We start from the raw sequence: 23181 nt of genomic DNA, 5'->3' as shown, positions 1-23181 counted from the left end.
TGTTAATGAGAACGGTCATTCAATAAAGTAAAAGAATTTCCCAAAAAGCTTCACGATTGACACTTAAAATTATCTACAGACATGAAATGCTTGTGGGAATTCCCGGATCTAAGGTAAACGTCCTACTATCCATATTAAACTAATTTCGAAGATGGGCATTTACCCTACTTGATTATAATTTTCGAATCCGGTATAAATTTACTAATGTCTTGGATCATATCAATGCATTGTCAAGACTAATCGGTAACCAGAAGTTTACGGGTGAAAGCACAATGATTACTTCTATTTCAGGAGATAACAATGTTAATTGTATTTCTATAAACGCTATTGGACCCGTCAATATATCATTTAAAATGCTGGGAGTTCAAAAGAAGATGTTCCAAGACATTTCTAAAATGAGGAAGGACAACTAGTTTGATGCCTTATAGAAAATTTATAAATACTGACCCAAATAAAAAGAAAATGTGGCATTAGGAAAGAGCAAACATAGCTCAAAAATTTAGTTACCTTTGTTGGTTAAAACAGTTCATTTTATTGATATTGTAGATCGTGTACTTACATTAAGTTACTGATGTATCAATCTCAAGTACTTTTAAGTTCAATGTATTTACGTCTTGTTACTGACCAGAAAAACAAATCATATAAAACGCAGTGTTTCTAGATGAAGTTTTGATTTATTTCTGGTGCTCAATAGACTTTCATCTGTAATATTTGCATTTTCCCATGATTCGTGCAATTGTCAGTGTTTACTGTGCTAAGTAACCAGTCTTCCTCATTTATGAAAAATGGCCACATTAGTGTTTTGCTGAGTTATAACAGTATTGGTGTACCAGTGGGTTGACAATTTGTTGCTGAAAACTAATGTTTACAGGTTGGATAGAATGTTTTACTGTTCTCAGACTAGAAGAGCTTTGATTAGTAAATAGGTCAAATACAATGTTATTCAAAGCGTTAATGTTAATAAATATAATACCCTTATTCAATTATTAAAAAGTTTATTCTTACACATACCTAACAAAATATATTTCTATGGAAAAAAAACTCGAGGAAACAGGATTCTTAATCACTATGTTGCAAATTTATTGAATATTTATTTAGAAAGCAGTGTTAAGTGTAGTCGTACTATATGGTTTATTGTACTTCTCTATAAAAAAAAGTAATAATTCAATTAATTTTCATTTAGATGACTGCCTTAGTTGAAGGTAGTTCTGTCGGGTGAATTACTGAGAGCAGGAGGGAAAATTGAAATATTGCTTCTACTTTATGACTTAAAAAAGTGGTGTTCATCCACGGTTTCACACAGATTGAAGCTTCCAATACTTGGGTCTGTCAGAGAGCATGACTACTTGTTTGGAATCTAAAGTCTCACATTTTCACCCTCACCCAATTAGTAAAATAGTAAAGAATTCAATTAGACTGAGACGAATCAGATGTGTTCCGCTATTTTGTTTTCTATGGTTCGTTAATTACTACTAATTCGTGATAAAAATGATCTGCAGTCTCAGTTATTGTTCATTTCAACCCTAAAATTTGATTGTATTCTTCTTTTTTGGCTGTTTATTATGATGACATAACAAATCTATTACTTTTCTAGGAATAAAAGTTTCATAATATATTGTAGGCATATTTTACAAATAACAGAGTTCATAAATGTTTTTACAATTCTTATTTTAGGTTCTACAAGCACTATGTTCATTATGTCTAGGACGTCAAGGGGGAGCTGTACGATTAAATCAGGAGTTAATATATGAAACTTTACTGCCACAAAAAGATTTATTATTACAAACAAAATTAGTTGATCAATGTGGATCAGTTCGACCAAATATATTTGTCGGTTATAAGGATGTGAGTCTTATAATTGTTGATGATTATATATAATTATTACTGATCGCACATTATCTGTGTTTACTTAATATGTAAAGGTAACAAAACTCCAATAATTACTAAAACAAATTTAAATTGTTCACATGATTTTTCCATATTCACTTTAACCGACACACTCTTAATTTCACACTGACTCATCTTTTCCATGAAAGATGTCACCAATAATCATACTTAGCCTCCGTAAGTTGTTGATGGTAGCTCTACGAACAAAATTTTGCACTTAAACATTTGTATACAGAGATTTGAGAAGCTTATAAAATTTTGCAATTTGAATCATAAACTGGTTTTAGCTGGACCACCATTGAGAACCTGAAAGCACTGTATAGATGTCTCATCCTAGTGCGGAACTCCTCAACAGTGAGGACCCGCACTCCTCTAACCTGTAATCCTATCCAGGACCTTCGGTCTCACGCGTGAAAGCTTAACATCTAAGCCATTGGGCTGGCAATCAGTGTGAATCGATTGAGGTTAGACATTAACACCATTGGATACAGGTTCAGTGATTTGAAGGTCTTGAGTTTGATCCTCGATTACAGGAGTGCGGATCCGCACTGTTGAGGAGTTCCTCACTAGGATGACACGGCTTTCCAGTGCCGGAAGGTTCCTAATGGCAGCCTAGCTAAAATCAGTTCGTGATTTTAATCATGAATGAAAAATTTTCGTAAATGAAAAAAAAGTAAGGTTTGATAAGAATCATATACAACTTTATTAGTGAAAGGTTATCGATAAATTAAAATTATTGCACCATGTAATATCGGATTGAGATGTTTTTGCAATCTTCAATTGTTCTTTATGTTTACTCTTATTGAACTAATTAGACCGTCAAAATTATCAAATAAACGATTTTCAAACTATTGGTCGATAATCGAGTCACTCATACACACTGTTTGTCATAAATTAATTAAACATTGCTTCTTATGTATACTCGGAATCTCTGAGATGGTCTTTATAAGCCTGAGATTTAAAATTCACCCTTCTGATATGTTGTTTTATTAATGGGACGAAATTCCTTGACACTCCAATGATTATCATCTTAGATACAGTACTGTAAATATCGGTCACAATGAACTTATGAAATGTGCTTATTTCGTCCAGAAAATTGTTTAAATTTAATATTTTATTCATTTTAAGGGTGGAGCTATGTATCCAAAGTGGTATTTTGAAGTAATTATTGATTCACTTGAGACAGTTACACATCAACCAGCGAAAATTCGGGTTGGTTGGGCTAATACAGAAGGTTATAATGCACATCCCTGTGGTGGACCCGGTTGGGGTGCTGCGGGGTTGGGTGATGACCTATTTAGTTATGCATTTGATGGAAGTTGTTTATGGGCTGGTGGTAAACCAAAACGGGCTACAATCGGAACAGATGAAGCAACAAATGAGGAAGCAACATCTAATGTACCATTGAAACGTGGTGATATTATTGGATGCTTATTGGATTTAACTGGACCTGTTATTCAATTTAATGTGAATGGACGTCTAGTAAGAGGATATTTTCAGGTGAGCGTTTTTAGTCAATTTCTGTGATCAAATTGTAATTTTAGTTTAACGTCCACCTGGTCATTTCTTCATTTGTGTTGACAATGTATTATCGTTTGTTAGATAAGTTGTTTCAACTAATTTCCGTCTTCTACTAATTTAGAAACTAAAAATCCGAAGTAAAACAAGAGAACTGATAGATCTGATACATTATTACATGGTGTGGCTTAAATTTGCGAAAAGCGTCTGGGTGAATCAGCTGAGAACTTATAATCACTATTTGATCTGTACCGTTTAAGGTTACCAATATGGACGTTGAAAGTTTAGGATGCTGGTTACTTAAGTACGTATATATATCACAATATAAATCTTTGATTTGATAAATGTTTCTGTTGAGACAAAATTTCAAGTAGTTAGCGTATGCAAAACGTGCACTTATCATTACATTTTTAATGAACATGACAATCCACTTTGCTGTAAACACAGTGACTAAATTGTAATGAATATTATTCCTCATACAATATTATTTCTACTGTCATTTATTCTGACTTTATCTGTAATGTACATAAACCATAGTGCGATACTTATTACTACTGAATATATTCTCACTAGTTCAATCTTTCAAATTGATGTTTTCACAAATATTCTGTTACTAATTATCAATGTTTTTAGGATTTCAATATAAGCGGTTTGTTCTATCCATGTATGAGTATGAATGCAAAAGCAAGTGCGAGATTTCTTTTAGGATCAAATCAAGGTCGTTTACATCATGGTCCTCCACCTGGTTACTCACCTATATGTTATGCTAGACAACCTGGGCAGAAACTTCGTCTTGAACCTGTATTCACATTTGGTCAACTTGATAAATACGTATTCACTGGTCCACTGAATTCACCAACACCACAACAATATGTATTTGTACCACGTACAGTGCGTACTTCTCATGTAAGTACTACAATACATAGCTTATCCTATTTTTTCTTATTTAGTTTTTATTTGATAATCATAACTAACGTCAGAATTTATTTATTGTAAAATGTAGTTAGATTCAAAAAAACTCTCCCGTCATGCACCGACATATAAAAAAGAACGAATGACTACCACTGAGGATTAAACTTTTCTTTTCTCCAAGATTGGAGATTATTAGCAATACGCACCCATTTCCATATATGGAAGGATCTTAAATTAGAACAAAATAGCGGTTCACTGCTCCTGGATTTTCTGGTGTTATCTGGTAACCAAATTCGACTTCAACTGAACTCATCTTTACAGACCAACCAACTAAACAAACAACCGTACACATTAACTCACCAGACAAATGTAACATATTATAAACACATTTGAGAAGGCCTCCTTCGTTTACTATAATGTTATAATTTTGTTCATTCGTTTAAATTTTCCAGAAAACACCATATCTTTTAAAAATCACTGCTAAAGTTTGTGCAATTAAATCTTATTATTGTCTTTAAATTCTGTTACACAATTGAAAATGATTACAATGTTGATTATTCTACAGATTTTCCGTCTTTTTTTCCCAAAAGATCCAATTACCAAACTATGTCGAAATGGTTCGTGATAGATTGGCTGAGAATCTACATGAAATGTGGTCTATGCGTAAAATTGATCAGGGCTGGAGATATGGTGAAGTAAGTTTTAATCTTCTAAACCGATTAAAATGAAAAATATATATAATGAGATGAAACATGGATTTTAGTTGGAACAAACTAATCCTCTCAGTGTTTGACGTCTGAAAAAAGTATTTACATTCAGTTGCATTTAGGTTTATAATGTGGAAACTGCTGGATGTTTATCATCGGGTATAAATTATATTAATTAACTGAATTGGTAATGTGGTACAAATGACAGTTGTCGGCGTCTGATGTACTGCTCAAAGTAAAGTAATTTAATTCATTTATTCACCCTGATATACTATTACTACAGTTTAACATTCAGTAATAGTTTACATAATCATTTCAACAAACTAAGTAGTTGATGGGCACATATTTCCTACTATCTTCACACATTTTATAAATATCTTTGACAATTCAAATCAGTTGTAAAATGAGTTATCATCTAAAGAGTAACAACTGGTTAGGCCTCAAAAATAAAGACATAAGGATAATTAGTTGTTAATTTTTTCACACAATATTTGGTTATAACACTCAGTGGTTGAATTTCAGTTAAAGTCTTAGTATGTAAAACATCAAATCTGTAACCTGAAATCCACTGGTTCTTATTCAGTTGTTATCTAATTCTTCTTTACTTAATTGTTAACTCCATGTCATTAGTGAAATGTGACAGCCTACATTCTTTCTGATAAGTATGTTAATTAGGCTGTTTACCAACTTTTTACAATATAGTTTTTCGAATTACATCCACCGCTATTATTTTTCTATATTTAACTAGGATAAAGTGAACCATTATTAACAGATAATACTTGCTTCTTCACTACGATTGGCCAGATTTTTCTGTGTACAACTGAGAACTGCTACTGTATCTTTATTTGTAAACCATACCAGTCCCAGGAGAATAATTTTTTCATTTCTTAATCTGTCAAAAAATAAATGAGGTTGGTCGGTGTTTTAGACAACAGTTATTAGGTTTGAATCTTAGAGTGAACAGAAATACTAATGCAGATACAGTTGACAAGTCTCGCACAGAACGAACTACTCATTCTAAACTTCCCTGCCAGCCAGAGAAATATAATGTCTATTTAATTACTCCTTTTGGCCATTAAGGTTAATGAAAGCGATTAGCTATTTTGAAGATACACTTCATAAAACAAGGCACAACTAGAGGGGCACAAAGGCTGGTTCGTTCTTCTTTGGCCTTATTTCCTGTCTAGTTATTGGTGACCATTTATGTATCACATAACAATGGTTTACTATACCCTTCTTTTATCAGTAAAGTTTTTGTATTGCCTGTGCATGGTCATTTGAACATCATCGACTTTTATGGTCGTTTGTGAGCCGTGTACGAGGTATTTATTTGGGTCTGCCGGACTTTAACGACATGTTTGCGAGACTAAACTTATCTTGTAGTTCTGCCATTGTCAAATGTTTTTGGTTTTTGATTCAAAGAACACTTGTTCCACTGTATTGAGAACAGCTTCCAGTCATTTATTCTAAATACCATAGTTTATAGACCGTAGACTAAGGCCAGTATTATGGTAGATTCTATCAGCTTTCTTTTATCTGGTAGATTGATGATGTTTGATTACAAGAGTAGTGAGATTTTGATTATTATGTGGCGAGCTTTAGTGATGCTTTGGTTGACTGCATCATCAGGCAGTCCGTTTTTTCGGTTTATGGGTCCCAGATAGTTGAAGGAAGTTAGTTCTTCAATGATTATTTGGTCAATGTGAATTTACTGGTTGTTCCAGTGTTTATTTACAGTCAGTCTTTTTTCTGTCTGTCGTGTTTAACATTCCCAAGGCTTTGATTTGATTTGAAGTAAACTTCAAATTAGCTTTTTAAAGAATTAGCTTTTTAAAGAAATCGTTAGTATTCGTTATGATAAGGCAGAGATCATCCGCGTATTTGATGTGATAGTCTTCATTCTATCAATTAGTTGTCATATATTCTCCTCATTATTAGTAGTTTTGAGGATTTCTTGGAAGAGTAGTTTGAAAATAGAAGGACCCTCATTGCCCACTTCTCTTACTCATCTGTACATAGTGAAGTTTACACTTTTTCCTTTAAAATGTCCTTTAGATTCATCATAAGGGCACATGATGCACCAGTCGATGTTTTGAGAGACTTTATTGTTTAGCCTGTTCAGTAGCAGTTGTTTCGGGATGGTATCGATAGCCTTATTTTGGTCTGCGAAAGTTAGTATTAGCTCACTATCATTGCTTAGCGCAGTTTTAATGATCTGTTAAAGAGATGCGACTCCCTGAGCTGTTGATAGATGGCGTCTAAAATCACAATGAGTTGATAGTATGAGATAACTTGTTGATATGATGAGTTGTGCTCATGTTATCATCGAAAAGATTTTTCGATGGTATCCAGCAAGAATATTCTTTGGTAATTGTTCGAGACTGTCTTCGTATCTTTACGGTTGTAGATTCCTGATAACGTCCGGAAGAATCCAGATTTTTAGGATATCGTCTGTACTATACCAGTATTGGTTCATTATTTGCAAGAGAATATTTTTTAGTTTGTTTCATTCATACTTTGTTCTGTCGTTTGTGACGTTGTTTCTAGGAGCTTTGTTATTTTCCAACCGTTTCACTCTATGCTGTGGTACATTCAAGCCTTTTGGGGTGTCTTTTTATTGGTTTGATTCTAGGTGCATATTGAACTTATCAAAGCGTCTAATTACACGACTGAGATACACCCGAAACGGAAGTTCAAACAGCGGTTTGTCTAAAAAGCGGTTCTTTAATGAGTAATATACATAAATTAGTAGCAAACTTGTAAGGTTTCTGTGGCACTTGGAGCATTTGTAAGCCTGAAAGAAAAATGGCTTCCTGAAATAATAACATCAAGAATAATTATGCCATTAGATAGTGCGAATGACAGCTGATAACGGTGTCTAATCTTGATAACGGGTTTTCAACAAGCAAAAAGAGGAACCAAAAGCAAACGGACACGGAAACTGTTGCTTTTAAACAAGGAATAGACAACCATGTGAAATTGAGAATAACTGCTACAACGATCGAGAGAAAATGATTATAATGATAAATACAATAAATGTTATAAATACATGTAATTATTTAAGAATATTACACGATAAACTAGCGCAACAATATACGCTCAGAAATTGCTAGGAATACAACTATTTACCGAAAATTAATAAGTAGTATAAAACAATACACAAAAGAGTCGAAAGAAAATGAAGAAGGACAGGGAACGCAAACAAACTTAACAGTGTGTGTTAATCATTTGTATTATGAATTTGTAGCTGAATAGGTCTTCATAGTGGTCGTTTAGTGTCTGGTTTTTGATTTGTGTTGTTGGTTTTGTTTTTTATGAACTTTTATTGTTTGTTATCGCTAATATAGAGTTTAGCCATTTATATACTTGGTGGTGTTTATATCCTGTTATTTATTTCGCTGTAGTTCGTAACTTTGGCACTATGAACCTGGTTCACTACGAATCCTACTACAGTGTTTTTATAATGATTGGGATCAGGGTTACGGTTTTATATTGTGATGCTTTCGCCTATTTCGATTACCTTAGATGAGAAATGGGTTTCTGTTCGTACTGTTACGTGATACTTCCATTCATCCAGTTTGTTCACTATCTTATGTTTTCAGTCCTGTTATGAGCTTCTGACTTTCCATAAGCCAAGTTTAAATTTTTTTTTAGTCACATTTATTTTGCTGACCGGGATGGTCGACTTAAGACGTTTAATAAGGATGGCTTCCTAAATGTCCTGGTCAGATTTTCTACTTCATCCGTATTTTTATTTCATGTTTCATTGAATGATTTGTAGTTTAGTAGGTTATGATGGAGTGGGGAATTGGTCTCGTCCCCCACCACATGAATTGCCGTTCGTGTTCGTTCATGAGACTGAGTCTCACTAATCATCTCATAATCATTTTTTGTAGTTTATTACTACAAATCCTGAGTAACATTATTCGTAGTTCGTATTTACCGAATATATGCCTAAAATGTGTTGTAATAAGTTTTGATGGACAAATGAAATCATTTCGTTCACTGATTATTGTTATTGTATATCTTCAATGTTTTGAAAATGTTGAAATATCCTACATTTCTTTTTTGAAAAATATAGCGTCGAGATGATGAAAATAATCTTCATCCTTGTTTGACTACATTTGACAAGCTGCCACCGTCAGATAAGCAGTATAATGTAACACTTGCCTACGAAACATTAAGAACAATAATTAGCTTAGGTTATAATATTACTTATGAACCATTACCTGAGGGTACAAGGATGAGAACAATGAAGCTATCAAATGGGTAAGCATTTCTATGAATATGGTTAAATAATAATAATGTTTAACTTATCCAGTCTCTTTTCTGCTACACTTTTCAAACCTATTAGTGATTAGTATATTTGACACTCTGACTAAATGAAACACTGTTCACAGTGATACAATAGTTCATGGTCGTAATGTTACCGTATTTTTAACAATGTTCGGAATTGTATAGTAACTGTAGGATGGATATGAATAATGAAAAAGAATTAATAAAAAGATTGATAGACTAGCAAACACAAATAAGTGGTGCGTCACACAGCGAAGAATTATGTCATATCCGCATAGGTTACAACTTTTTGAAGAAGACAATCGATAGAAACGAAATCCTGTTAAAAGGTTAAGATTAGAGTAACTAAACAATAATGGTAGAGATCATGAATCGATCATTGTTAAACCAACGCTGAAAACCTGGAAGTATTGGACGACTTTCGCCCCAGCAATGGACTCCTCAGTAGCGCTCATCCACGACCCTGCTCGCGGGACTACAACCCAGACCCTACGGTCTTGAGCACGAACACTTAACTTCTAGACCTCTGCATCGTTTTCCAATGGTGTTTATGTCCAACTTCAACCAATCAACGAGATTGCGCAACCGTTTTCCATTGTCTGAGGTAGATACATGTCTCTACTTGACATGGATTAGCTCCACTGGTCACGGCTTCTCACTAGAACTCCGAGAATTCCCTCACGAAGCTGGTCACTAGTGGGCACATGGTAATTATCAGTATGGGGTTGTAGAGATTGTTAAGTTTTTGATTGAGATCTGCTGAGAAGTCCATACTAGGACAAAACGGCCACCCAGTGCTCTCAGGTTTTCAGTAGTGGTCTAACATCAATCGATTCATGATCTCAGTCGAAAACTTGACAATCTCCACAACCCCATACTGAAAAAAATATTGGTTTAGATTTTAAAAACAAAACAGATGCACATACTGTATAACAATCGGTTTTAAGCAGTGTTTTTAGCAACTCCACAATCATACCGAAGAAGCTCACGCCTCCCTAGACATCTCAAGCTAACTGACATTGACCTCAAAGACTGATCCCTTTTTTGTTCGTTTGTTTTATATCAGGTTGTAATATCATTGACTTATTTGAAACCAGCTTCACTATTTCTCAATCAGTTCACCGAGATATGAAATACTATTTAAAAACGGGTGTGATTTACCTTCATGTTTCTTTCATCTTTGATGAATTTAATGGTATAATAGAGTAGGTTATAGAGGACTTCAATCTCTTTTGGATATCGACACAATGAGCTAATCAGAAGTAGTCAAGTGAGAAGGTCACTTGATGACAGTCAGAAATGTCCTGAACGACAAATGCATTCCATTAGCTAAGAAATGGATTGATTTTCAATGGGGTATAAATGTATATATACAAATGAGTATTACATTCATGTTATTTGGTAGCTCAATAGACTTTATCTTTTACTTTTGTCTTCTCGCTCAAGTAGTCTCTTGAGGGGGGGAGTTAGCACCTATCATTTTGTGTAACCATATGAGATCTTGGACACCGCCCATCGCAATAGATATTCAGCTGATTATTTTGCCCACATTTTGTATCGTAATCATTGTATATGTATGTATATATGATCGTATAACCCATATCAACCAGAATTAAGCATGTGAATAGTTACAGGACAAAATATGTAACAATAAAAGTGTCAACAATATAAAGGCATTCATTCGGCCAACCTTAATTTCAACAGAAGTTCAGTAATTTAGTCCTAGAAGTCAACAAGGATAAGTCACAAGTATTTACAACAAATGAAAGTCACTTAACAAACATAGCTATGGTATTTCAGTAGCCTACTAGTAAATGTTTTGCCGTTTAAAACATTCGGAGTTAGGTTCAAGTAAGCGAATCAGTAGAAGCAAGTTTATTTGATGAATTTCTACCTGCATTTGTAACCATTTACAAAAATACGTTAATATTCTTTACAGGTGTTGACACTAAAGATTTTTTATAGATGAAAGGAATCCTTTCGACTGAATAAATTCTTATTCAATTTGTAATCGTTTGTGTTATTTCATTGCTGATAGTTCAGTAGATAAATAGATAACCTGTTTAGCGTTTTAAGCTAAGGATACTGAGCTTGAATCCCGAAATGAAATGAGACCCAAGTACAATCAACTGACATAATAGTTATATTTAGATAACACACATAAAATACACATTTGAGAATTAAAACTGATAAAAATCCTGTCAAAATATCAAAAAAGAATAATTCATATCATTACAAATTGACTTCAGATAAATTCTGCTCCATTCATTCACATTGGAACCACTTTAATTTGTAAAGATAAGGAAGTTCAGTACTGAACAACACTAAAAATATCTACAGATAACTTTTTATTTCATTTTGTTTTTCTTTTAATAATCATAACAAAATAGCTTTACTCAAGTGAATGGTTATAAACCTCAACCATTAGATTTAACACAAATTCGTTTGTCTGTGCGTATAGAAGCATTAGTTGACCAATTAGCTGAAAATACACATAATATGTGGGCACGTGATCGTATTGCACTAGGATGGACTTATGGTTTTGTTGAAGTAAGTAGTTGTTAGGATGATTATTTAATTATTTATTGCATGAATTATTCAGTTTTTGTCATCCACACATACGCCAACGCCAAATAACAAACACCATGTTCATGAACCTTTATTTAATTTAGAAAATTGGCTTAAAAATCACTCCCATCAACAATAGACTATTCATTTAATTAAGGATGATTCTATCAAAAATATGCTTGAACTCACTGAATTAAATTGCATATATTCTCAAGTATAACATGGCTATGTTAAAAGTGCTATTATTTCAATACTTTTGATCAGCACATTATTATTTCTCTTCACCTTATTACTATTCAGCTCCATTTCTTTTAATAAAACCACTTATATAAATACTCTCTACAAACATATTATAGCCTCTAGGTAATCACAAAAATAGATTAATTTATGGTTTAGCACGACATTTATGCAATATTTTTCACAACCACAGATTGTGGTGAAGTGTACACTTACGAATCAAATTAGGTTGCTTTGAGATCTTTCGATAACACACTCAGAACTAAACTTTTAGACCACTAAATAGTAGCTTAATCTAGAAAGTCTAGAAGGTAAATAATAATACCATGGTGGGTTTGTGAAAACTGTTAAATTTTTTCACATTCAAAATCACTGGTTGATCCTAGTCAAACTATTATTGAAAGCCAGGAAAAATTGAACATATGCTTCATCTTGGTATTGGACTCCTCAATAATGTTTGTTCTAAACCCAACAACAGATTGAAACCCATGACGTTCAAGTCTCACATTGAGAGCTTATTTTTTAGACCACTGAGTTATAATTCAAATGTTTGAATATTCAACTCAGTGGACTCGCTAGTGAGCGAATATCTTCCAATTTTATTGACGAGTGACTGCCCCACAATCGACTTGGTTGGATTCCTCTAGTCACGGATGTTGACTAGGACTCCGGTAGTTATCACTCGAAATGAGTCACTGGTGAATACATGACTAATAATAAAAGACTACCGGATGAATATTTACAAAACATATATTATGAACTTCTCTAATTGAAACAACAACAACGATAACAGTCAGCTAACCACAAACAAAAACGGTAATAAAACAAAACTGTGGCGCTGAGATATTTTTCTTGTTTTTGTTAAGGGAGCAGTGTGTTTATTTAGTGTTTAATGTACCCGGCTTATTTACTAAGTAAGTAAGTTTACTTAAAGAAAAAAACATTTATGGACGGATAATAAGAAAATGAAGTTTGTTTGGTCATGTACTGACAGAAGTTCTGATTGACTGATGTGAGACTCACTTTTTTGACTCATTGCCTGTCATTAAATGCTGTTGACAGCAGTAATGATGAAAGATAATTTCCCACTGTAGATCACGCTTATTCCAAATAGACTTAATTTACAACTCGCGTTCAGACAATTTCCACCGAATCAGAACTGTGAAAACAGTTCGAAATGTCTAGGATGATCTGTGATTATGGAAACGATAGAACATCTTTTGGAAACATGATATAATTGTACAGGCATATATATGCCTACTTTTTGTTGGTTATTGTTCAGCTTATAACAACTAACATATGAGTAAATTATTTAAATTAACTATTTCCTAATTAGTGAACTATTTAGTCATACTGGTCGTAATACATTTTAAAAGTTTGTGAATGCTCTCTTGTCGTAGTCACAAAATGTAGTTTTATTCAAATCACGTTTTCTGAGCATTTTTTTTCTCAGAGGTAAAGTGTGTTTTTTGATTAATATTTTTCAAGGATCAGTCACAGAAACGAAGTCCACATTTAGTCCCATATAGTGAAGTTGATCCTATCATTCAACAGTCAAACAAGTAAGCTTTTGGTGATAAATTCTTATATTGTTTAGTTTTTAATTTGTTTTAATTTCAAGTTTTCTGTTGAATGACAATTCACCAGTTCAACTTCAGTGTATCTCGTTTCTAAAAATTTAACGATATGTCATAAACAGGAACTTGATATACTTCTATTAATCTTTTCTTACATCATATAAAAAGACGGTAAACATTTCAGTTATGAGTAAGTATGTCGATGAAATTAATAAAATAACTTATATAAGGTCTAAAAGGCTGATAAATACATGGTACAGCTATCTTATTAACTTTAATATATAGTGATATCTTCCAATTTATATTTGTTTTTATCTTCCATTTCATGCCTTAATGTATTAAACTATCCTGAATGCATCCAGCCAACAATTTTCGACTCGTTACCGTAAATTGATTTGGTCACTGGTATATATATATATATATATATATATATATATATATATATAAGTTAAATATTTATTTTCACAGTCGAATTCACGAGTCGATACAAGCCAGACCACCAATGAAAACCTGGAAGCATTGGACGAACATTTCATCCTAGTATGGAACTAAGATTTTGAATTCAGTCACATGCAATGTAGGAACCTGGCAGGTATATACATAGGTTCAAGTAGCCATAACGCATTAGCACAAAAATATGAAATTATCATCTTAAATCCCAGAGTAGTAATAGTATCAGTAGAAGTAGAAAAAATCAACTATAGAAAGAAAAAAAATACAAGAGTCTGGTTTTTAAGACCGATTCTAATCCATTCGTTGAACGTTCTTAGCCTCTGATTACGATTGTCGGGAGGACCCCAACCGGGTAATCTGTATCGACCTACATGGCTGAGTCTAATAAAGTTATTATGTTCACTTAATTCAACAGTGCTTGGGTGAGTAAATACTGCTTAAATGATTTTCTTAGTCACAAACAGTCAATAAAAGGCTTTATTGAACGTATAATCAATTTCAAGTTTTGCTTTCAGACTTCCCTGCAATGTGTTTTGTCTCCAACGTGGTCGTGGGTTCCCATAAAAGGAAGGAGTAGTTGTCTATTGCTCCCTAGTTTCTAACAATTGTGTAAATAAAGTGATTTTTTGATGTATACTCTCTATAAATATTAATAATCATAATACTCAAAATCTCATAAAAGATATACACCAGATCTAATAAACTGAATCATAATAATGTGGATGACATTAACTATGTTTAACAATATCACTTAACTTCAAGGAAGCTAAATAGATTTATTAGAGTTATTATCGTAGTTATTTCACTTATTTTGAAACTGATAAAGCAACTGATATTATCATTTAGTTTTGCATTTACGTATGTAATTCATTTTATAAAGGGATACGGCGATCGAAACAGTTAAAACACTTATAGCCTATGGATATTCATTGGAACCGATTAGTTCAGACTCTTCCGATCCAGGTTTGTTTAATATTTTTTTTAATTATAAGCTTATTCATATTTCGGAAGGTAGTGTACATCATGAACATTGATATCACTTGAAAAATCATTGTAAATCAATGAGAATTTGACAAATTTATCTTTCTAGTCAGACTCCTCAGTAGAGTGCAATCACAACCTTTCGATCTTATATCTACTACGATACTGTAAAACCAGTGAAGCGAAATCGTTTACTATCATTTTCAGTCAACGTAATCATTTATTTAATGTTATCATCTGAAATTTTCTGGATTAATTTTTCACTGACTTCCTATCAAAACTTAAAGAATTTCATTTTAAGCTCAATCACTAATGAGCTCATTCATAGCAACTTAATTCATAGATTTCATTTATTTTGAAGATAGTCTTGTGCCTAACTGTTTAAAAATGAAGTATTTTCCAGTAGTTGTTCTATTTTAATAATCCTACTGACAAACATTATTTCATGTCAAATAATCCTTGAAATAATTGAATCACAAACTCATTTGTTCAAATCATAACTTGTTTCTACATAATGTTCTTTGTTCATTTATATACTAATTAAGTAATATATAAACAAGTTTATAAAATTAGTTAACCAATTATCCATTTTGTGAATTAAAGTGAATTGAAAACAAATTCACTACATTCTAAAAATAACAAACAGTTAAACATGTTCAGCTTTATATAAACCCAGTGGAATAACGTGAGGAAACTTCATAACGCAATCAAAAAGAAACAACATTTGTTTCAGCCAAATCATGAAAGATAACAAGACTGTTTCAGAGAATAAGGGGATATAGTTCTTTCGAAATAAATACACTTAGAATGATTGATAAATAACTTCCAACTATGGTACTTTTGGTTGAGAAGTTTCCCGAACAACAAACTCAAGATAAATGATAAAAAGTCAAAGCGAACACTAGAATAAGATAAATGACATAGTTATTGAGAGTTTTTCATAGAAGATAATGAACCAAATGAATGTGGCTAAATTTCATGACTATTTAGATTATTACTATGCTATTCCAATAATTGTTCATTAGACAAGTTTAAATGCAATGACAAATTTGAGGTTTTAGAATTACGTGTTGATTACTGTGCGAATTCGACTTCATATTACTTATGACCTGTGATTTCAGGTCGTGGTAGTTCTAATATGGATTATTCAGGACCAACCAGGACTTATCGTGGTCAAGCTACTAGAGCAGTAACACGTGGTAAATGGTGAGTAAATTACTGCGTGTATAAAAACGCATGAAATTTCGTCATCTCTGCATCTGCATGCTACTTTTTTTATAGTAACTTCTTAAAACAAGATTAAGAAGGCAATAAGAAATTCATATTTCTCAATTGCTTCTAAATTATTCACTTTTAAATTGTTTAGTGTGAAATATCAAATTTCAATTATAGGTACTATGAAGCAGAAATACTGACATCTGGTTTTATTCGAATTGGATGGGCTAAGAAAAGTGCACCCCCCGACTTAATAATTGGTTCAAGCAGCAGTTCTTATGCTTTTGCTGCACATCAGGTAAATATTAATTTTGACAACTATTTTGTGAATTGATTTGAGTTATGGGGAATCGTTCATAATGATCTTATGTAACCCTGTTTTTAGATGGATTAAAACAAATATTGTGTTATCGAGATTTCTATACATGTAATTAACAGAATAGCCAATGGTTTTAGTTAAACTAGGATCTGATTGACAGTTAAGTTTTTTAGAAAAAATTGTTGATGTACCTCGACCTCAATTCCTTTAGCTGAATACAAAAAACCACACTTATGTTTTAGGAAGGAAAGATGATACGCTGGGGAAATTAGACATATCAGTTCAAGGCTAAATGACATATGAGAGATGTTAGCGCATGCAATGGAGAAAATATGTATCTTCGAAAGAGTTTGTGTACATATATCGATTGGATTACTCAAGTTGCTGAATGAGGGAGCAGATAGAAGGCGTATGTATTAGTATTAGACTCGGAAGATCATCCAACGCAAAATTTTTACAATCATCTACCACTTATATGGAAAGCTATTAGTTTGGATTTGGACTTCCTTTGTACTCTAGTCATCGCCATAATAAAATATTAAGACTGTCCTAATTTTGTAAAGACGCTTTTGTGGTTAATTATCATTGATTAACGATCTGACTGAAATTGCAAATATAGACTGATTATGGCCCAATGTGTTTAAGTTATCGTACTCACGGCGACACTTAAAAGTTCGTACTTGAAACCTATGTGACGTCGTGAATGCCGATACATAAATAGCACAGTTAACATCATGGGCTGATCTTAGTTAAACAATCCTTCTAAAGTTTATTTTCCTAATAAGTGCTGAAATAATTTCAGTCATTTATCATAAAATATTTGTTAGCTATCTTCTGACTTAAGTTTTGTTGATACGTAAATGTCTACTCACAAATGTTATCACCTAATCCAAACATCTGAAGCGGATTTTAGTGATCTATAAAATCATGACATTTTATAGTTTTCTAACCTGCTTTTCAGATTATCGAAACAAACACCGACTAAGATGTTGAATAAAGGGAAATTTAAGAGTATGTTTTCTCAGTTTACATGTACGATTTGTAACGTATTTGTCTACTTAAAAAAGGAAATGGCAGAAATTGTCATAGGTATATTGAAAATAATTATGGTGTAAATAGGGTAATGCGAAAGTCTACTCCAGCAAATAATATACTTTCTCTCTTCAATGATAGTTGCATTAGAAAGAACACATAAAGTCGACAACTAAATATTGCACTTCTTTTTATTGATACATAAATTACATTTTTAAAAATATACATGTAGACATTAATTGTAAAATGTACATTAATGATATAATCCTGAATAACAATGAAAGCGTCACAATAAAATTATCCAGTTCGAAAAACTTGACAACATCAAAAGCTTTGACCTGGGCAACAAATCTCTAACATCACTTCAAAGGATATGAAGATGCTTCTTTAAACTATTAAACAATATTTCTTCTTTAAAACAGTTTCACAGAAACTGCATTATTTGTATGGTTATCGATAAACATGCTTTTTTCTTAGGCGAAAGTATCTTGAGTGACTTGTAAGTTATTGGCAACAATTAGTCGATGTGAAAAATCATTTTATGGAGTATTTATATAAAATTGATCGATAGTTATTAAAATCTTACACAGTTACAAATTGATAATTTAGAACATTATTTCATCCGAATTTAGTTAGAATAAAAAGTGAATTCTAACTACTCAGTGCTTCGTTATTTACTATTTATTTCCCTTGAACAGGCTCGTAAGTGGAATCGAAATGGTTCTGTTTATGGTACAATTTGTCGACCAGGCGATGTAATTGGTTGCATGATGGATTTAGTGGACAAAACTATATGTAAGTAATTTAGATATGAAATGTTTTTCGATAATATCGTACTTTGGAAACGAAACTGAGTTCATACATTTCAAGTATATTGTATTTACTACGTGCAAGACAACGATAATTTTAAAAATTCCAATTAGGACTTATACAAACACCCGCCTAGAATTACTGACAGCATCGATTGGATCTAGTTTTGATGGGACTCCATATAGTCACCAGTTAATCACTCTTCTATCGAAAATATGTGTAATTACATGTAAAATCCAAATCTTAAATCTTTTTAAACGTCTAGATTTTTAATTCTTCATCGATTAAATGACAATTTCATTTGGTCATTTTCCTGGAAATATAATCAAACGGTTACTGTTACGAGATTAGTTCATAAGGGTGAAATAATTTTTCGAAAGAAAAACACAGTCACAATCAGAATATGTGAATTTCTACTTTCAATATTCAGTCTAAAATTAATACAGTGGCATATTCGGTGCTAGTTTATCCTGAGATGCTTTTCTTAACATATTGACCCGGGGATGTTGAAATTAAGTTATAGGATTTAGAAATATGTATGTCAATATAGTTATCAGTCTTTGAACTTAAATATCAGCAATTCATATCAAACGTCATTCAACAAACCTAGATGAAGCTGTGAATGTATTCTGTTATTTGTAAGCCAACCTATGGATAACAATAAAAAATTAATGATCGTAGTCGGAAAAAAAATACAAGTTCTCATGTTATCATAGTTAACTCAGCCTCGTTAACTTATTAACATTAAATGATACTTTTTTTTACTTTTTCCATAAATATCCCTTCTTCGGTACACGAAAGTATATCATTTGTTTATTTGTTTAGCATTTTCATTAAATGGGGAGTTGATGATGGATCCTCTCGGACTGGAAATAGCCTTTAAACATATAAAAGTGGATGAAGGTAAATTTAGTATGTTTTTTGTATGCTTGTAGTTTATAAAATTAATCTGAACAAACTGACTTAACTAAGACATGCATGTTTCATCAGACTGTCAGGTCGAAATCGTTATATTACTTAAAAAGACTTAAAATTAAATAGAATACATATGTTATACAAACCACGTCACTATATTTCTCAACTTCTGTTACAGAATATTGATGGACTAGACTGAAATAAAGCAAAAAACATTTGAAAAGTGACATAGTATGTCGTTGAATTAATTGTATATCCGTATGAACTGTGTATAAAAGTGTTAATCTTATTCATCCAACGAAATTAACTACTGGAACCCAATATTCAAACATCCTTGGTGACAGCTGAAAACTATTCTTGAATGTCATACTATAGGATTATTTTTGTATTATTATTATATATTTCATTTTCTTTAATCTGATGTTCTTTCTCACTCTAAATGTAACATATGGATTCTGTACATTGGTAAAGCAACGTTTTGCATTGTTGTCTACCTGTTTTCTTGATGAGTCTATTTGAACTACTATACTTTATGTAGAATAAAATGAGGAAAGATATGATCGTTATTTATCCACTTATTTCTTCCTTTACCGCTAAATCCACATGGTTCGCTTTTATAATTAAAACACGTTTATTGTGTTAATTTAATACCGATGATCCATAAAATATTTCGTTTCAGGTGTTTGATAGCTAAATAACTGTTTTATAAAAATTTAATCTTTTTGTATATCTATAGTGTATGTTAAATTTCCTATGTTGTCTTTACAGCGTCCTACTGACGTCCTTCTTATATTACGTTTAATTGCATTGGTTAAAATATGTGACTAATAAGTAAGTAGTGTCTGGGAAACGAGTCAACTTTGGCTCAAATTCATTCTGAGATTCGACAGGTAAATTTATCGTCTTATAATTGACAATCTAAATTAACAGGATCTGAAAGATGTTCAAAAAGAAGAATTATTATCTGTAATGAAATATGATAATCTACTGGTAAAATCATACGGCTTTCAACTAGAGAATCGGAGATACTAACCTTTCTTTACCTGATTCAACCAGGTTATATCATACAAACCGTTTGACTCAGATCTGAGCATATCGACCCACACTCGGAAAAGCAGTTACATATTTACCATTATTATACTTCTGAGATACTTGAAAAATTTAAAATCGTACTTTGTAAACCATATCTAACCGACAACATATATCCAAATTGAATAATAGTAGTTTTACCGTATGTTTAGACCATATATTCACTAAAAATAAGATTTGTTTTGAAATAAATCGCCATTAACTCTAAACTAGCAAATATTTTTCTCCAAAAATTATTTTTTCAAGGTTATGTGCCAGCATTTTCTCTTGGGTCTGGACAGCAAGTCAAGATCAATTATGGAAATGATGTTCAATCACTGAAATTCTTTACTTATTGTGGACTGCAAGAAGGATATAAGCCATTAGGAGTGTAATTCAACTTTTTTAACTTGTTCACCTCTCTGAATTTTGTGGTTATTGTTTTTACTGTTTAATTATGAAAACTGAATTAGCTGTTATTTATTGATCGTAAATTACACGATTGACGAGATAAACTATTTGACAACCATACCATCAGACTACTCCACTGAAGTTTTTAACTTTATGTAAACAAAAATATTCTGATTTACAAAAATTGTTCAATCAAGAGTCCAGCACTAAAGCGAAAGACGCTCTGGTTTCTTTCTGATCTTATTACGTTTTCTATGTTAAGCGCCCAAAAGTTATTAAACCATGATACGAAACTCCCTATTGATCATGTCCTTCATCCGACACTGAAATACATGAACCCTTACTATTACTTCAGTTAGGTCGTTGTTTATCTAGCTCCGTATGATGAATAAGTTAGTACATGAGTTTGAATACCTTATAATAAGTACTCGAGCATATCAGTAAAGAAGCTGGTTTCAGTTGAAATACAAATTATAATATATTAAAATAGAGAAGTTGGTCAATGGAATAAATGATGGTTATACAAGGGTTTTCGCTCTTTGCTTAGTGGTTTGACTTTAGTTGTTATACGATTCAGGGTTTTCAACAAACTTAGTTGAAATCGCGATAATGATTATCTTCTAGCAAAAGAGATATGATCACAAAAATATAATCGCTTAGACACTGCATCTCACAGTGCCTTGGTGAAAGGTAAATGTACGGAAGAAAATGAGCTTTTCTCCGTCACCGACATTAAGCTTTTAGGTATTATAATCTTTATGAGTTACCACGACAATTCACCCACTCTTCTATTCGTGACAAAATTTCATTATTGAGTTGCTGGTTTCTTACGAAAAAAAACACTAACAGAAAGAAACTTTAGTCAAAGAAATAAATCCAATGAATCTATCTTTGTCCGTAAGCTACCTGACTTTTCTGAGTTATATATGAGTGCGAAAATACTTAGAAAGTTTTTGAATAATTTAGATGACTGATTAACTTCTGAAAACTGAAGATATCTAATTCAGTTAATTATCAAATCACAATATTTCTTGCACACAATATATGATGATTAGCTATTTTCTATTCCTCATTTCAGTAATATGTGTCGACCGTTGCCTATGTGGTATTCCAGAGAGGATCCATCTTTATTTGTTGATGTTGATCGACAGCATCCATCGCTAAAAGTTAACGTATCATCTGGAACGTAAGTTTTCATTCTATTTGTTTCTTAAATTACCAGTGCTGTAAAGTGTTTGGGTATGAGTTACACCATTAAATTAACTTAAGTTACAGAATTGTTGAAAATCATGGTATACTAAAGTTGAAAATATAAATTATTTGACCTTAACATATTTCATGATTTATGCTGTGTTCACTACAAGACCTTGTTTTGTGACCAACCCTGTGTTAGGTAAATAGTTTTACATCACTGAAGCATAATAAACTATAATGAAACAGCTAATGTCGTTTCATGATGAAAATTAACTTAGAATATCATAATCAGAGTCTGATAATAATAATAATATTCACACAGACATTTCATTTTTTATGTGGAATCTATACTGGGAAACCTAATATTGAAACTTTTAAAACCAATCATCGCCATTCAATTCAATCTGATAATAACGTATAAATAATTCATTTGTTTACCTTTCTTACTAGTTAATGAGTTAAATAGGTGAGATATAACTAAATATTGATAATTGTTGTGGTTTGAAAAAGTTCAGATTACTGCTATCGGTAAGGCTGTTTGCTATGATTAAGAAAAAATTCCTACATATTATTACGGAACAGGACCGATATACCCGACACAAGGAATAGAACAAGACTGTATACAAAGATTGATTTATTTTAATAGTTGAATTCATGGATTGATATAAGCTAGACCACCGTTGAAAACACGGAGGCATTGGATGGCTGCTTTATCCCAGTATGGAACTCCTTAGCCATGAAAAACCACGACCCTGCATTGGGACTCGGAGCCAGGACATCTGGTCTCGCGCGCGAACGCTTAACCTCTAGACCACTGAGCCGGCATCCAATGGTGTTAATGTCTAACTTCAATCGATCGTGCATCTACGATCCTGCACTCCTGAGAAGTTCCATACTAGGACGAGACAGCCATCTTGTGCTGAAGTTGGTCTAGCTTAAATCAACTCGTGAATCGAGCTATTAAAATTACTACAATCTCCACAAATCCCCATTCCGACTTATTTATTTACCAATCATTGACTAAAATGACATCAAAATATAACAATAAAATATATACCAAACCAAATGTCCACTTAATAAA

At 32.4% G+C, this 23181-nt stretch overlaps 1 protein-coding gene across 1 annotated transcript in view; it reads left to right on the top strand.

Annotated features, from left to right (window-relative positions):
• Positions 1-23181, top strand: part of Smp_163570 (ryanodine receptor related) — a gene marked incomplete at its 5' end in the record, with an annotated part of 163645 nt that overhangs the window by 18948 nt on the left and 121516 nt on the right. The window contains 14 exons of the mRNA XM_018790926.1: positions 1675-1845; positions 3016-3387; positions 4039-4311; positions 4908-5012; positions 9106-9293; positions 11711-11870; positions 13614-13687; positions 15036-15118; positions 16258-16342; positions 16529-16649; positions 18401-18497; positions 19338-19415; positions 20763-20886; positions 21985-22092. Coding sequence (XP_018645937.1) covers positions 1675-1845; positions 3016-3387; positions 4039-4311; positions 4908-5012; positions 9106-9293; positions 11711-11870; positions 13614-13687; positions 15036-15118; positions 16258-16342; positions 16529-16649; positions 18401-18497; positions 19338-19415; positions 20763-20886; positions 21985-22092 — 2039 coding nt within the window. The remainder of the gene's footprint in view (positions 1-1674; positions 1846-3015; positions 3388-4038; positions 4312-4907; positions 5013-9105; positions 9294-11710; positions 11871-13613; positions 13688-15035; positions 15119-16257; positions 16343-16528; positions 16650-18400; positions 18498-19337; positions 19416-20762; positions 20887-21984; positions 22093-23181) is intronic.

This window comes from Schistosoma mansoni (assembly GCF_000237925.1).
Source record: "Schistosoma mansoni, WGS project CABG00000000 data, supercontig 0013, strain Puerto Rico, whole genome shotgun sequence".
Lineage (NCBI taxonomy): Eukaryota > Metazoa > Platyhelminthes > Trematoda > Strigeidida > Schistosomatidae > Schistosoma > Schistosoma mansoni.
Note: the sequence above shows the minus strand (reverse complement) of the source record. Positions and strands in the feature narration are given on the sequence as shown.